General features: G+C 36.8%; 1 protein-coding gene across 1 annotated transcript in view; it reads left to right on the plus strand.

Moving 5' to 3' along the window:
* The window catches only part of CDK5RAP2 (CDK5 regulatory subunit associated protein 2), a 73910-nt gene that overhangs the window by 21224 nt on the left and 36328 nt on the right, over positions 1-16358 (plus strand). Inside the window, exons 14-18 of the mRNA XM_026049331.1 lie at positions 218-391; positions 6909-7006; positions 9150-9280; positions 10867-10982; positions 12416-12544. Of these exons, the coding sequence (XP_025905116.1) occupies positions 218-391; positions 6909-7006; positions 9150-9280; positions 10867-10982; positions 12416-12544 (648 nt within the window). The remainder of the gene's footprint in view (positions 1-217; positions 392-6908; positions 7007-9149; positions 9281-10866; positions 10983-12415; positions 12545-16358) is intronic.

Below are 16358 nucleotides of genomic sequence, written 5' to 3' on the forward strand. Positions count from 1 at the left end.
TCATGACCTCAGTTGTGCCTGTTGATGGTATTTGAAATGTTAGATAGTGGCCAAAACTCGTTTTGATCTTTTCTTGTTCCTATTACGTTAAATTGGGCTCCTCTTTTCAAAATATATAAAGAACGTGTGCAGGGTCATTGCTGGATAGTCTTCATCTTTTAGTTGTTTATTTGGGACTAGGGCAAATTTTGAAAATCGATCTCTTTTCTTTTGTCAGAACCTTGATGGAACAATTAAAGAAAAAGATGTAGAATTGCAAGCCCTTATTAATAAGTACAAGAACCTTCTAAAAGCCAATGAAGAACTTGAGTTGAAAAATGAAGGCTTAATAAAGGAAAAATGTGTTGTACAGTCTCAGCAGTCAATTATCAAGATAGTCAAAGAGCTTGAGGTGAGTTTGATAAAAATGTGACTATTTGCAGAGAAATATTTTGATTTGAAATTGAYGAGAATTTTGACTTCCTCTTCAAAGATGTGAATTCAGATTCATCATAGTTCATCTATGGGGCAAGGGGCAGTTATTTCTTCAAATTAATACASCTCATTTGAAAATTTTTCACGTCTTCTCATGTCTTTTCATGTCTCATATCATTACAAGAGATGTAAGCACGAAGACCTCAGTATTGCTAGCAGAGACTCTGCAAATTGTGTTTTTAAAGTTTGCCCAAAAATGCAGAATCATGAAGGACAGAAGACTGASGGGATAAATATTTTATTTCTGATATATTATCACTGATCTCTCTCACTATTCTGTTCTCTCCCCCAGTGAATTCATAGCCCAAGGATTAATCTATAATAATCTATTCTGACTGAGATTCAATTAACCAGAATAAACCAGTCTTAAAACACTGAAATCAAATCAGGACTGTTTTCCTTCTCCTACACAAAAATGTTTTGTGTTGTCAAAATTATGATAAGCCCTTTATTATTGATATTTATCTTGTATTTTTAATTGGCTTCAAATGTTTTGAAAGTGTGCAATAGTAGTATTATGTGGCATCAAAAGGGTGGGTGATACTGTGCTCTGAGTTTATATGGAGTCAAAGCACTGTTTACTGTCAGRAAGTGTGTAAAATATATTGCCTGCCTACCATAAAGAAGTAAGAGTTTGTTGTAGATAGAAATGTTTTCCTGAATGGGAAGTCATCTGCTTCTGAAGAGAGAGGCAGAGGAGATTCTGCTTCGAATAAACAAGGGGAAAAGCTTGCACTTGCAGCAAATATTCTACATCTATTTCCAAAGAACTACTGGCTGCAGGAGGTAAATGAAGCTTGGAAATGAGGGTGCTTCTAGGGTAAGAACAAAATTGTGCTTTAAAGCAAGAGAAGAAAGGAAGTACTGTATAAATATATGTATAAAAATGTGGATACTACATAYTCATTTTATTCGGTGGCACGACCTGGAAAGAATGCTTAGTATTCAAAACATGAGGTCAAAGTTTGAAGTCTTAACATACAGATTTATTTCTTTTTTTTTTTCTACTTCTATACCAGCAAGGAAGAAAATAAGATGTAATGATGAGAAGGATTTGAATAAGTTGCTCGCTCTGTTGGTGAACGTTTAATTAGTGTGTATGGATTAGAGAACAAATGAGCACTTTTAAAGATATGTTACATTTCTTCATTTTCTGTTGTTTGCATCCTGGGGTATTAAGAACTTTAAAAGCATTGGGCAARGTAACCTCACCTAGAAAAACACGTCCTAGCAGTGAAGGGAGCAGTTTCACTTGTTTAATAGTCCGTCAGTTGTTACTGATTTTTTTTTCTCAAGAAACTTTAAAATAAAATGGCAAAGGCAAATGTGAGTACTATACATTATGTGACATTACGAACATTTATACTGAGCCACKTAGTGTGTTGTGGACACAGAAAGGTGCATGCAAGACCTCTCTGAGAGGCTTGTTTGGCAAGCTCAGAACAAAGGAACTTCATCACAGTTTGCCATGGATCCACTGCAGAGTATATCAAAGTATAAGTTAACATATATACAGGGAAAATAAGGTCTGAGAAAGGTTAGGTAGAAATTTTACTTCCATTAAACAAACTGCAATGCATTCATCGAACTTTTGTAATGAAAGCAACCTGCGAGTGATGGAAAATCATATAGAATTAATGAAAATCAAACACTACCTTTCCTCTCTTCACCCTACATCCAATTGAGGTATGTAACCAGAAAAGAGAACAGTGGCAAGCGAAGCCATGCATGGTAATGACCCAATATCCACCTTCTAATCACAACCCATTCTCTCTTGCTGGTTCACTTGGTGATTGTGAACAATACCTAATCACACCCCATTGTCCCCTCGGCTCAACCTCTCTATAAGATCACCTCCTGTAAGAACCCACTTGAGCATATTAATCATAAGTTTTTGGACACAGATTAGCCGCAGCGCTGCTCTCATTGGCTGCTGTGGATTCTTTGATGACTTTACAGTGCTGCACCAACCCTCAACGAACGCACAGCTGGATCATCCCCACCGGAGAGAACAGAAACCCAGCTCTTCTCGCCTCCCTGAGYTTTAAAGTTGAAGAAACTGAAATGAGAGATGCAGAACTTTCCCTTTCATGATACGTTTTTACTTTATTTTAATGTAAGGATAAATTTTAAAGCAACCAACATCCAAAGCTCTGCTGGGTGCCTTGGCCAGGCCGGGGAAGATAAATGACAGTTTCTAATTAGAGTTTGGAATCTTGAGCCACAGCCATGGGCTAGAGAGGAAGAGCGAGAGTGCAAGAGGCTGATAATTAGGTTAGTCATGCAACTGCTGACTCGGGTGTCTATGAAGTCTCGAATGAAATATTCTGGCCTTTATGAATTTAGCCATTAGCCAGTGATTTTAGAAGCGCAGCCGACTCCATGTAATTTGAAAACTTTTGTTTGTTTTGCACTTAATGCTCTTCTCTCGGTGCCAGTACTGCTTTTGCCACAAAACATGTTAGACATTTGTTAGGCAAGTGTATTTCTAACAGCTTTTTAGACCTGTGCTGTTCACTTTAATATCTAGAAACGCAGCAATATGTGGAAAAGCAGTTCTTGCTCAATCCTTTAGTTGTGCTTCTGGGTGTGTTATGCTGTGCATGTAATCTTACACAGAGCATATGCTGCAGTAAAGAGCCACAGTGGTGAGAGTTTTAATTCTAAATTGATTTTTGTAAGTGTAAACAAAATCATTATAATTGCTGTAATATAGTCTTTCTGTGATATCTCTGTCTGAGAAAGTGAGTTTATATGCCACTTGAGATTGGAATAGGAAATGTATTTAGCTGATAGACTRCAAGGCAAATCTGATGCTTCTGCAGTCACAAGGCACTTTGTAATTCCTATATAATCAGCACATTTTTTGACTTTGGTTATAATTACTCCAGTAGTTAGGGAGTTAATACTGTGCAATCAGGGAATTGTGGAATCCTGTGTGCTGTGATATTTAATTTGCTGCTGTTGGAGAATTATAGTCAATGCACCAAAGTTCTTGATGTAGCCAGAGCATTGCAGCTGATGAGGGTCCTCAGGGGTGGAATTGATGCAGTGGTTGCAGTAGTGTGGACACGTCTTAGCTCTTGGAATTGAGGTCACCTGGACGTTGTTGCCCAGTCGTCTTTACTATGGAAAGCCATGGAGGTGGCTGCTTTTTTTTTTTAATGCAAATGTCCTGTCTATTAAATTGTGATCAGCGTATTGCAGCTGTGACTTTCATCTCGTCAAAATTGATGTTATGAATGTACAGACAGGGAGCTGGTTCAATTTCTAATTTGATGAGCTGAGTTCATAGCTGAAAATGGGATTTTTTTTTGTTGTTGTTGCTATCTGTATCTTCACATACTTTAAATGTGATGCATTTAACCTATTACAATGAGCATGGCCTGGTCATAGGAGTGGATGTGGTTGGTGTATCTCACCATTTCCATATTAGCAGAAACTTTATCGTAAAGAAATGAGCTCGATGAAGTGATGTTTAGAGATGTGTCCACCACTCCTGCCTTGCATATCAACAAGAGGGCCATACGTTGCTCAGACCCATCAGCTTTGTGATATTTCTGTGGTTCTTAGATGGATGGCTCAATGATGTGTAACAATCTTACTGTTATCAGTGAGTGTTTCATTTGTGAAAGAAAGTACATGCAGCTCAGGGCAATTTTAGACGAAATTGCCATGGATGAATCGGTGATAAGATGTAGGTTATAGCCTTCTGTCAGTCAGTCATCCACTCTTTTTTCAGGGACTTTGAAATCACCCATGTGGTTGCTATAAACAAGAGAGTATTCAGTGAAACAACAGGATTTTCTTGTGACTTTGCCATTAAGTKACCTATTGTGGAGCTATAAACCTTTTATTTCCACTGCTTAGAATTTAAGCAACCTTTTAATGAAAATAACTTACCTTTTCCATCACTGCTGCTTTACAGTAGTATATTGAACTTAAATAAAGACTTTAATGCATAAGAATACCTCCTTTTGTGGGATTATAAATCCTTCACTGCACTATGGTCCTGCTTGTCTTGCAGCTATCTCCTCTAACACAGTTCCCCTCACAGTATGTGTCAAGAGGTTTAATGTTTCATTAACTCCCCTAGCATTATGGTCTATATAAGTAACAGAGCTGGCTTATGTTTTGTATACCTTTGGGGAGCTGGTTGGAATAAGTCAGTCCCACACTTTATTTAGAAGTGACAGTAATTGCGTAGAAAAAAGGAAAAGAGACATTCTCATCCTTATTATCCGTGAAACCTTCTGAAAAATCAGAACACTTCGTGATTTTGCTAACCTCTCACTGGCAAGTTGAATTTAGAAGTCATAACAATTTGTCCTAGTCCTGGTTTGTGTTCTTGTCACATTCAAATTTAAGAAATAGCTCGTGTTTCTCATAATGCAGAAAAATAAAAGAGTTGGAAGGTTTTTGTGAGGTTGTGGAGATTTTGGTGCAAATGTAAAACTAAATTAACGCGGGAATTCCAGAAGAAACATAAGAAACTTCTATTTAGCATTGCTTTGTTAATACACCAGACATAGACCCTGAAAAATTGGTGATGACTGTTATCTAATTTATGTACCATACAGTCTTCAGGGTGACATTACTTTGCCAGTGGTTCAGAAAGAACTTTTAATTAGGGCACGGTTTTGAACTGCCTTCAGCGATAATTGAGGAGCTTATATCAGACATATGAAAAAGTTCAGTAGAGCTTTTAGGCGACTGTTAACCATCTAATGTGAGCCAAAATTKGCTTCTTTCTGTTACTTTCTATGTCACTGATCAGGGTAACAGTCGGCGATCCAGCTTTCCCAAATTAAATTGCAATCTCTGCAGTTTGTTTAGTGACCCTTCTTGAAAGGCTGAGATTCCAGCGCTCTGATAACATTTTTTACCTCAGCCTGTTATATTTGCCTTTTTACCACGTTTTATAGGATCGTAGTAAGATCTGCTGTGCAGATTAACCGGAATAGTTTGATCAAAACTTGGTTACATTTGCAAAATATTACCTAAGATACTTGTTATGCTGAAGAATGAGCATAAATAATTAAAAGCAAACAACAGTTGTCTGTGCTTTTGTCAGGTTTACTTTGCAGATTACTGAATTTTTCAAGCTAATAGAGTCTTTGCATCATTAGTGTGAATTAGCAAGATTCTACTGTAGCTGAATTTCTGTTGCAATTCCCTACTTAGGAATTGCAATTGCAGTAATAACAGCTGCTTGAAACTCCTGAGTGTAGATTGCTTCCCTGTTAAAGATCTGTTTACTAATGATTCAGTATCTCTTGAGAGTTTTGTTTCCAATCTTGAACTTATAATATGGAGRAAACAGAATTATTTCATGTTTGTTCTCTTGAGTTATCTTTTTGTACTGTAGCTGTACCCATTTTCCCTTAGCAGGGGAACTTTTTTGTTTTTTCTTTCAGTTTTTTGGTCAGAAAGGCAAACTGAGAGGAGCAACAGGGCCTATTACTCTTCAAAACAGAGACAGAAGATATAGTGTCTGTCATTGATAAATCTGATTTTCCTATAGATACCCAGAAGAAACTCCTCAGATTTTCTCTTCTGAGCAGAATGATATTTTTCATATTTCTTTGTAATGGCTGCAAGCAAATATTCATTTAAAAAGCTGCAGTTTTGCTTCCTTCTAAAAAGCTGTCTGAGTGTATGTTTTGGAATACCAGAAGTCTCAGGTTCTTTCAGGGGCCACTTAGTGAGGAGTCTTGATTTATTATAATAATAATATACCTGCTGAGAGCAAGACTGCAGGTAAATCATTTTCTTTTCTTGGCATAAGAAAAGAAGCAACTTTCAGTGACCGAGCTGATTATTTAGAAAGCTGACTCAATGAATATATATCTGACATGCTCGTCCTTTATTTGTTGGCTTGTTAGAATCCTTTTTGTTCAGAAATGGGACAGAATTTGCAGAAACTGCTCCGCTTAAGAAGGTTAATTTAATCCAAAGCATGGGAAGGATCGTTAGGAGAGTGTTCTAAAGGGTGTACTTGGAGCTTGGTCTTTTCCACTTCGTTTTCTCTTCCCTTCCTTCCACTTCTCTGAATTACCTATTTGCCAGCTTGCTCTTGGGTTATGGTTTTGTAAACTTTGAAAGTAACATTGCAGGGCCAAAAAAAAATCCATTTAGACTGTGATAAAAATGATGAGTCACTATTTAGATATGTTGTTTTCTTATGCTAGATAAATAATGGGGCAATATTGACCTCCTTTAATAACAGCTTCTTGAAGTAGTGTGAATATTTTCCAGATTTATGTTAGGTTTTTGAGCTGGGCAGCAGCTTCCTGAGCAACTTTTCAGGTGGTTCAGTGACTTCTGAACTTTTACTTCTCTCACCCTTTTCTTAGGACACTGATGCGCACATTGCTTCATGTGCAAACTCAGAAATTACCTTGTGGGTTTAATGTATATTCTTTTTAATGTAGGACAAAAAAGAATCAGAGTATGAAAAGTTGATCCTTGCTTTAAGAAAGGAGCAAAATATTTATTCTACTTTAGTGAAGACCTTCAAAGAATCAGATAGGTAAGTACATTTTCTATTTTGCTAGATATTTTAACCATAAAAGGGCTGAGTCAGAAGGTGTAATTTAACTGGCATGGTAATTATTTCATATGAGGTGGTTAATAAAGCATAAGCTAGCCATAGTCATCTCCTTAGAATAAATATTTTTGTGGCTGTCCATGAAAAGTTATTTTTAGTGTTTTTTCCTCTTCTCCAGCAATTGGAAATGGAAGGAAACTAGCTATTGAGACTGGGACTTGTTCATTGGAACACAGAGAAAGGTTGAACCACAGTGAATTTTTGGGGTGCCGAAACATTTTGAAAATGTAATTCCATTTTCCATTTCTTCCGTTTAAAAATATAGATAATCCTTATCTACCTTGAGAGTGGCAGTGTGAGTGTTATGGTGATAATATAAGCAAGTATGGTTTTGCAGAAGATTAAACAAAACAGAATAATTGAAGTTTGTATAGTATATTTCCAATGTACAGCATTCAGAAATGGATCAGGAAGCAGGAGTTAATGTTTTTCAGCCTTTTTAACAAACACAGTAATCTCTGGCCTACTTTGTATCCTATCACTGCTTGGCAGTTGAGGGGGTTTGTTATGATAAAATAAGTAAAATTCTTCGCCTTTAGGTAAAAGAAATGTAATTGTTATATAAAAATGTGCTTTTACTGTTACAATTATAAATATTTTAATTAGGTATTGGCAGCACTTGGGAGGCAGCTTCTAACTCTTCCTGCCTAAAGGCAATGGCTTATACCTGCCAACATTGTGGGAATGTGTTTGTTTTTGCAGTCATTTTGCAGACCAGTATAGTTGGAAACCATAAAGTGAGGAACCAGAAGGGAGAAAAGACCTGGTATTTGAGTAAAGTGCATTAATAATAATGCCATTGTGTGCTTCGGCCCAGCTCACGAGGTAGCTTTGACACTCAGATCTGTTTCATTAGAAATAGCTGTAGACRTTAGAAATTATTTCTTATTTGGAGGAGAAGGGCAATGCCTGTTTTCACCTTGTTCTGTTGAATAATCACCAAACATAGGTGTTTGATTTGAGTTTTGATTTGAGATTTCATAGAAAGGGTCATTTATGGCTGCAACACATTCTGTGGGTAAGCTGACTATGTCAAGACCCTATATAGTAATGTCAGCAACAAAATGACTTACTAGGGATATCACAATTTTCTGCAGAGATTTTAAAATGCCTTTCAAAATATTACCAAAGTTGACTGTGCCTCGGCAAGGTAATAGGAGCTTTCCAATTAGCTTCAGCAGGAACAGGAGCAGAGCAAATGGTTCTTGCTTTCTAGATAGAGCATTGCAGGATGAGCAGTGAATTACACAGCTTGCCGAGTTCAGCTTTCTTATTTGTGTAAATGCCATGTTATTTTATTTTTCTTCTTAATTTTTGCCCATCATTTAAGGAGATCGCTCTCTTCAAAGATACTCTTGCGCAAGGGAGAGTTGATTAAAGCAATAATTTCTTGTGTAAGCTGCACTGACAACAGCATGCTTGTCAGGAGACCRAGTGAGCATCATTTCATACATGCTGCCTTTTAATTAATGTGTTTCTACAGCGTGCTGTTRTTCTTAAGCAAGTGTCTTGTGTACTGCCATGTAGTCTCCTGCAAAGTGGGTTTCGAATTTTGGTGAAAGACATTTCAGTGCTTAGGCATTTTCCTACAGTGGATKGAAAATCAGCAGCTTAACTTATATTAAAATATTGACATTCTGAGCGAATTAAATGTGAAAATAATAAAATCAATTCAGTAATACTGTACTTATTTGATATTAATGCCAATTTATTTTTATTAAAAAAATCTTTTTAATATACTTAAGTTTTTTTATAGACTCCTCATAACTGTCTTGTAGATGTTATTGAAGGCTGTGGGCAAGACCTAGATAGGGGACAACCAGACGTGCTGATACTGTGGGAACTGAGAGGCAATGGGTAAAGCTCAAGTATGTGCATTCAGTGACCACCTTGGAAGGAGAATTGCTTGCAGAATTAATTCATGTTGATAAATTGTCATGTGTAAGTTTGGGCATTGAACAACCTATTGAGACAATTTACATCTTGAAAGATTTTTTACAGGTGATTTCCAGAGGATTCATACAGAAAGGAATTAAATTTTTTTAACATTTTTGCTTTTCTTTAGTATAAACAGCTTGCAAACAGAACTAAACAATATTTCCTTGTTGCGAAAACAACTGGAAGAAGATATTTTAGCGAATCGGAATCTGCAGAAGGTCTTAGAAGATCAAATTAAGGATGTTAAAACCCGRCAAGGTCTGTATGTCTGTCTAGCTCAGCCCTTCTGTTAAACCTTTTGAACAAAACTGACTGGTTTTCTTACAGTMAGTTTGCTGTAATGGGAAAGAAATGTTTGAGAGTAGATAAAGGTGTGAAAAGACGTCTGCTTTCTGTACTGAAAATCATTGGAGATATTTGTAACAATGTCTTTCAGCAATCAGGACACATTCAGAGGGACAGTTTTTCTCTTTCCTTGAAGCAAATGCTAGTAATTCTATGGCAATTCTACTCCAGTGATCATTGCAAGCTGCCTACAGTTTTGCACCCATAGAATTTACTGTTTTCTGCAGAAGTCAGAAAGTCCGGGTTTGAATAATTCTGTGGCCATGGTATCACTTCCTGACCATGGMATTTAAATATTTTGCAATACTTCAGTGAAGAACTTGTGTCTTGGGAAATGTTAGACACTAACACAAGAATTATTTTCAGAGAACAGAAAAAAAACCCCCAAAGTTTTCCGTTTTGTAATTTATTCAGAAATAACATAACTTTTAAATGTAGCTTACCTTTTAGCCTCTTTATTGTGTTTCTTTGGAGGTATTTTTCATACATACTCATAGAAAGCCATGTAGAAAAACAGAATGCAAGTGGACATTAAAGGATGTATTCTGCATCTATACAGATTTACCTTTTTCTTCTCCAGGGGAGGTATAGTAGCAATAATGCCTGTTCACCTACCCGTTTCAACTTAGATTTTCAATTTTAGCATCCCTCCCTTTGGAGGGACAATAAATGATGCAAGGTGGGCTTGTGCCATTTCAGAGTTTCCAGCCTCCAAAGCACAGAGATGATGAAGAGCAAGGGGAAGCCGAAGGGACTTGTCAATATTCCTGGGTCCAGTTCTCAAGGGGAATTGGGTTAGATGAGGCACCTACGAATGCCTGAAAATTATTCATCCTTTGTGAAACTTTGGGCCTTGTAGCTGCCAGGGGATCAAKGTCAGAGTTGGGAGTAGAATTTGAATGTCTTGTCATGTTCTAAGATGCTTTTGTGCTACTTAATGAGACATTTATGGCCTTATTTGCCATCCAAACTGTAAATGAACAGGTGCTCTTGAAACAAGTAATAAGTTAYTAATATTGCTAAAAAAGGAAGTGAATATGTAGCTATTTTCTATTCAACAAATRCAATCTTTTGATCCAGAAGCAAAATAAAGTCACTAGCTCTGTCTAACCTGGTTCTTCCCCTTTTGGAGGGCGATCTTTGAGTTCATGTTCATGAAAATATGGATAAAACAGAAAAGCTATTCAAGCTATTCATGCCTTATTTCTCCTTCATTAAAAAATATGTTTCTAATTGTAATGCTAAATATACAAATTATAATTCAGAATTACATTAACAATTCATGTTGATAACTGTAGAAAAACAARGCATGACTAGGTGTCAGAAATGCAAAGAAACACAAGGACAAAGTTATTTCAACTAAATAAAGGGGATTAGTTATTTGGGGGAATGAAAAATTTAACTGCCTTCCCCTAGACTTGCTAATATGCACTTATTTCAAAAGTTCTATCTGCAAACAGAGTTTCTGAAGCAGTTCTTATTGTTGGTTATTTTGACAGATGAAACGCTATCTTTTTGTGGAGATCAAACATCTTATATGAGCATTTGTTTAGGAGAGCACGATCATTTGGGCCTACAGATAGACCAGCTGTCTCTTGAAGAACTTAAGAAAAAGGTACTAATTTGTTTTTTTTTTTTACTCATTTTAATGGTCTAATTCTACTACATTTATAGTTTGTGTCTTATTGTATTTTGCTCATTTATATATGGTTGAGTTATTCTGAAAGGATTAGAAATTCTCATCTTCGCTTCGTGATCCTCTTTATTAGCTTTTTTTTTTTTGTTAGAACACATGAGCTTCAGAGTCAACTAAAAGAAAGCTGAGTTACTACAAAWTTTTTAGGATTGTAGACATCAAGAATCAAGTCTCAGGCCCAATAATATGTTTTAGTAGTCATGAAGTATATCCATTTGAATAAAAGTTTTTGCAGTAATTAACCTAAAAAGCATATTTCATGCCCCTCTATCAATTGTGAAGGTGGCAGTGGTATAATTTGTACTTCTGCACAGCACACTACATCTCACGATTTAGAGATCTTTTTGAGAAATGACATGTTATAAAATATCTCTGAGGTATATTGGTATTATCACCATCCTACAGAAGGAGTATTGAAAATCACAGAGATTAAATGAGCAGACTATTGTCATACAGTGGGTCAGCACTGGAGTTCAGAAGCTCTTTCTCCTAACTCATCATCCTGTGCATTGACCTCTGATCCATTTTCATGGCCACCTGAATTGTAGGCAGGTGTTCAAAATCTTAAGGAAAGAAGATCAGTTTGCCTTAGACCAAACAGGTTTCGCTTAAAAAAAAAGAAAATCTATCCAGATTTTTGTCTCAGTCCCATGCTTGACCTTATGCCACTTTTATCCCTAAATATATTCCCTTCAGTGGTTCCAGGRAAGTTCCTTAGGAAAAGAAGTTGATAAACCATTTCTTACCTGAAAAGGGGTTTGCATGCCTGAAAGGTGGTCTGTTTTTTTCTTTTTTTTTCTTCCAAATATATTAATTGGTCTAATAAAAAGATTTTAGCTTCTTCTGCAAAYATTGCCTTCTTGATTACTGCGTTAGTCTGTGACTCTAATGACTCTTTCAGAGCTTTGCTTGTGATTCCCTACTCGGGTATGTTTTTTATGTGTGTTAAATTCCACAGAATGGTAGTGGCTTATAAAGAGAGATACAGATACAAGGACAGAGTATTTTTGAATGTTGCTCTATCCTTGTAATGCAAATTCCCCTTGCACCTAAATGTTTCTTCTCAAGTAAGCCTGTTTGCATGAGGTGCCCTGAAGTTTCTTCTGGCTGCTGAATTTTGAAACTTGACCCCTCAACTTATTAAGAAGGCTGAAACTACAATCATTCATGTTTTCAAATTTAGAGAGAGCGTCTCATGAGCATATGTGGTAACATTAAAAGAATACTGTGAAAAAGGCCAAACTTTCCAAGTTCTGCAATTTAGATTTAGCTCGGGATTTGCACATCACTTTTTTTTTCCATCYAAGGATGGATTTTACTAGTTTTAATCGATTTTTTCTTTGCTTGTTTAGGTAACTGATCTCATTCTGATGGTTAAGGATCTGCAATCAATTAATCAAGAGCTTAAGAAAAAACAGCTTGGACTCTGTACAGCGGATTCTCAAGGGAAGGAAACACTAAAAATATTAAACTGTTGTGAGGTATGTTTTCTGTGTTGAAGTATTGAATCTGACCATTATTTCTAATAAACCTTGTGGAATCTCTCATGACAGTGCAGTGTGCAAAGCCCTAGGTGCTCAGATCGCTAATTCCTTATAATAACTTTTAAGATTAATGATTTAGATGAGTATAAGAGGTTAGCACAACAGAGAATCATACTTAGTGTGCAGGGATGTGCTTCATTGAATTTAAGGTAACAGCATTAGGTTTGTGATGTATTTGTTTTGTAAATTGAAATAGGAGGAAGGAGTCAATTTTATTTTGCAAAAATCTTCCACAGCATCTTAGCCGTTCCTAAGTGTCTGCTTGTCTTCTGTTCAAGAGTCCTTCTCATGCCATATCCAATTCTGTAAGAGTTTTAAATCTCACCTGCTCTGCACATTCTCTTCCTACCTCCACAGAAGGGTTAGGACTCACAGTGGTCAAAGAAGAAAGAAGAGCACTTTGAGCCACTTAAAAGCATGTCTGTGCTTCCATGTACAGTATAGATATATATGAAGGACTAGCCATGTTGCAGTGTATTGCTGAGAAATGCAAGGAAATAATGCCTTTGCTGGCTGTTTTATTCTCTTGCCCAWAGCTAGGACTACTTAAGCTATAGGGAAGAAGTTTATGCAAAGCAGTTCTAATGCAAGGAATTCAGCATGATGGATCCTGGTGTTCTGTGGGACTGATGATTATCAGGCCATGGTAGACATCTAGAAAACATTCTAGCTTATTATAAGGTRCTACCTGAAATATACCTGATAATACTTCCGTCTATATTGTGTTGTGTTTTTTGCTTTCTGTTACATCATTCTTGTGGGGTACATATGGAATAGCAAGGTAAAATAATAAAAGGGTTTATTTTCTATCTTGGATTAAACTGAAAGGAATAATAAAAAAAAAAGAATAGTTTGGTTCTGTTATGTGCCGAGTGGAATAAATTCTAGAACTTTGAATACTATATGGATGATTTTCTGCAGGCAGGTTGTTTTGCAAGGATCTGGAAAAAGGGGCAATGACCTTTTTTGTATGTGCTGGGAACAATTCTCAGAAGTGGCAAAATAGTCTTGCCTTTTCAGATTTAATACATACTCATGTTAACCTTAATTGAAGTATGTGAATTACAGATCGACCTTTAGGAGTGGCATGGATTTTATTAGAATGCTAAATTTACATGTTATTGTAATGGCTTTGCATTGAAAAGCTTGTGGGCAATTTGTGTTAGAGTGCGGGTGCTTTTTCATATACTGATATTCCAAGTAATTTAGTTTATGGTCCTGCAGAGGGTGCCATATCCCCACAGATGGGATATTTAATACGGAATGAATTGGTGTCCCATCCTAAGAATATTAGGACAAGACGTTGAGCCCTCCTGCATTTATTATCAGCATTAAAAGAACATAGAGGTACTATGCTCATGAGACTGATTTTCGAATAATCRAGAGGGAAGCTGGTCAAATGACATCTGTATTAAAAACTCAAACTTACAGTAAAGGAAGGAGAAAAGTAAAATACGGTATTTAAGCCAGTGTCAGAATGATTATAGTACAAGGGAGCTCAAAAATTAAATAATCTATGCTTAAATACATTTGTTTTAAAAGGGAGCATTTTATCAGCCTTGTCAATAAAAGGCAGGCTATTTCCCTGCTCTGGTGCTGTGAAACTGTTTTGTGTGCACGTAACCAATATGAGAAAGACCAAGGTCTAATTTTGCGTGTGTATTTTGGGCTAACGTTTGGCAGGTAGTGCTGAAGTGATGTTAACATATGTGCTAAGGAGAGCGAACAGACACACAAAGATGTCTCCTTCTCAGGTCCTTCTTAAAATCAGCCCATCTTTCTGCTCCTTCATGGAGCCGGAGTGCAAATCGGATAAGGCTGTATGTTGGTTCCTCTGCGGGGCACCTCCCAAAGGTCTCAGCCCTTAGTAGTCTGGTTTTTTGCTTCAGGTTGAGAGGGAGGAGGAAAAAAGGTTGTTTTTGTGCTGTCCTCTGAACATCTGCTTTCTCTGAGAGAAGCAGCCTCCCTGATTTCAGCCTTCGGGGCTCCAGGGATCTTTGCAAACTGTGCATATCAGTGGTTCATTTAGGAAAAACATTCTCAAGGTTTTCAGTCTCCAAGGAAGTATCTTATTTTAAACAGGCAGCTTATYCTCGGCAGACTTTTTTTTTCTGGCCTTAAGCCACCTATTTTCTTTTAATATTTTGTTGAACATTAGATTGTATTTTGTGGAGCACAGAAAGTTTCTTTTCAGCCCCTCAGACATAGAACCGTAAGATTCAAACTGCAGTCAGTTGCTGTAATAATGTACTATAATCTGTCAGTCTTATGCAACAGCCTCATTGTAAGAAACATCACATTAAGCTAAATACTGTCCTGGGAAAGGCATACATTAGGAAATGTTGAGTCATAAGAAAATGGTTGCATTGAGTGGATAAATTATATGCACAAATAAGTTTAATACACAAAGTTAGGGCTTAACCTGAAGCTTCATGTTGAAGATTAAACCTCAACTTTTTTTTTTTTTATGATAGCTAATATTTTCCTTTCTTTCCTGCGTAAAAAATTGTGAGTAAATGTGGGGCTTTTGAAGTCCAGTGGTTACAGCCAAATTATATTCTTTGTCATGCGTATCCTTGCTACGCACTGCAGTCCTATCTATGTCTTCCTCCAGCTTTCAGATTATCTTTGCTTTGTGTTGTCCTAGAAAAGCAAGTTCTGAGTGAAAAGAGAAAAATAATTCAAACATGAATCACAAGCTAGTTTGGAATATATGTTTGAAATACTGAAAGTCAAATGTATTAATATACTGCACCAGGCAGTTTCTACATTTTTAAATGTAGATATAACACATACAAATGAACATAGACAAACTTCAGAGTTGTTTATGCAGCTAAGGGTTGGAAGGTGAAATGGCTTTTCTCATTTATCTTTCTATATATGTGCATGTTTACCTACATAGGCATGCACATTTTATGCATGCTTAATTAAAGAAACAAAGCAAAGAATAGCCTCTCAGGAAGTAAAAATAACTCTCCCTGCAGAACTGTCTGTCTGCAGGTAGGCTGACGTGCTGTGAGCTAAGACTTTCCTGCATGTGATCCTGGGCAGGCAGGTTTCTCTTTTTCATGTCATGAGTGTTAGCATTGCACTGTATATCCCTCAAAGTTATAAATATCACATCAGTGACCTCCAGRCAGCAGTTTCTTTCCTTCCCGTGCATCATCAAAGACTCTCTGTTCCTATAATCTCAATTTACGGCTTTTTCTGTAACTAGGCACAAGATTCTGTTTTTCTTAGGGTAATTTTTCTTGAGCTCAAGTCAGCCAAAATATTAGTGGTCTACATAGCAGTGCTATATTACTGCCATTAGTGCTTTAAAGCTAAGAGTTTTATCTAATGCAAGTTTGAATGCACTGTGCCAGTGCTGTGGCCTATCTATGGCTTATGTATATATCATAGGCACGGCGTCATTGGTATTTACCATCCTGCTTATGTGTTTCTGCTATTGAAGAGACTCTAGCAGAGATCTTTAACAACTATCTTTTTCTATTAAATCCAGAAATGTTGCTATAAAACAAGATGATAAAAATGCCCGATCTGGTTGAGATTCTATTTCAGAGGTTCCTAAATTTAGTTGTGTGGATGCCATCTGTGGTGATATAGAGGCCTGCCCGTGCTATGGTTTGTGTGTGTTTATGCAGTCTCATGCTTCTCCCTTTTCTTTTACTGCATCCTGTGAAATGAGAACCCCAACTCCACGCTCTGCCCTTTCCTTCCTGCCAGAATTGATGCCCCATATGATTTTGTT

Source organism: Nothoprocta perdicaria, unplaced genomic scaffold (assembly GCF_003342845.1).
Source record: "Nothoprocta perdicaria isolate Ctin4 unplaced genomic scaffold, notPer1 scaffold_6, whole genome shotgun sequence".
NCBI classification, from domain to species: Eukaryota; Metazoa; Chordata; class Aves; order Tinamiformes; family Tinamidae; genus Nothoprocta; species Nothoprocta perdicaria.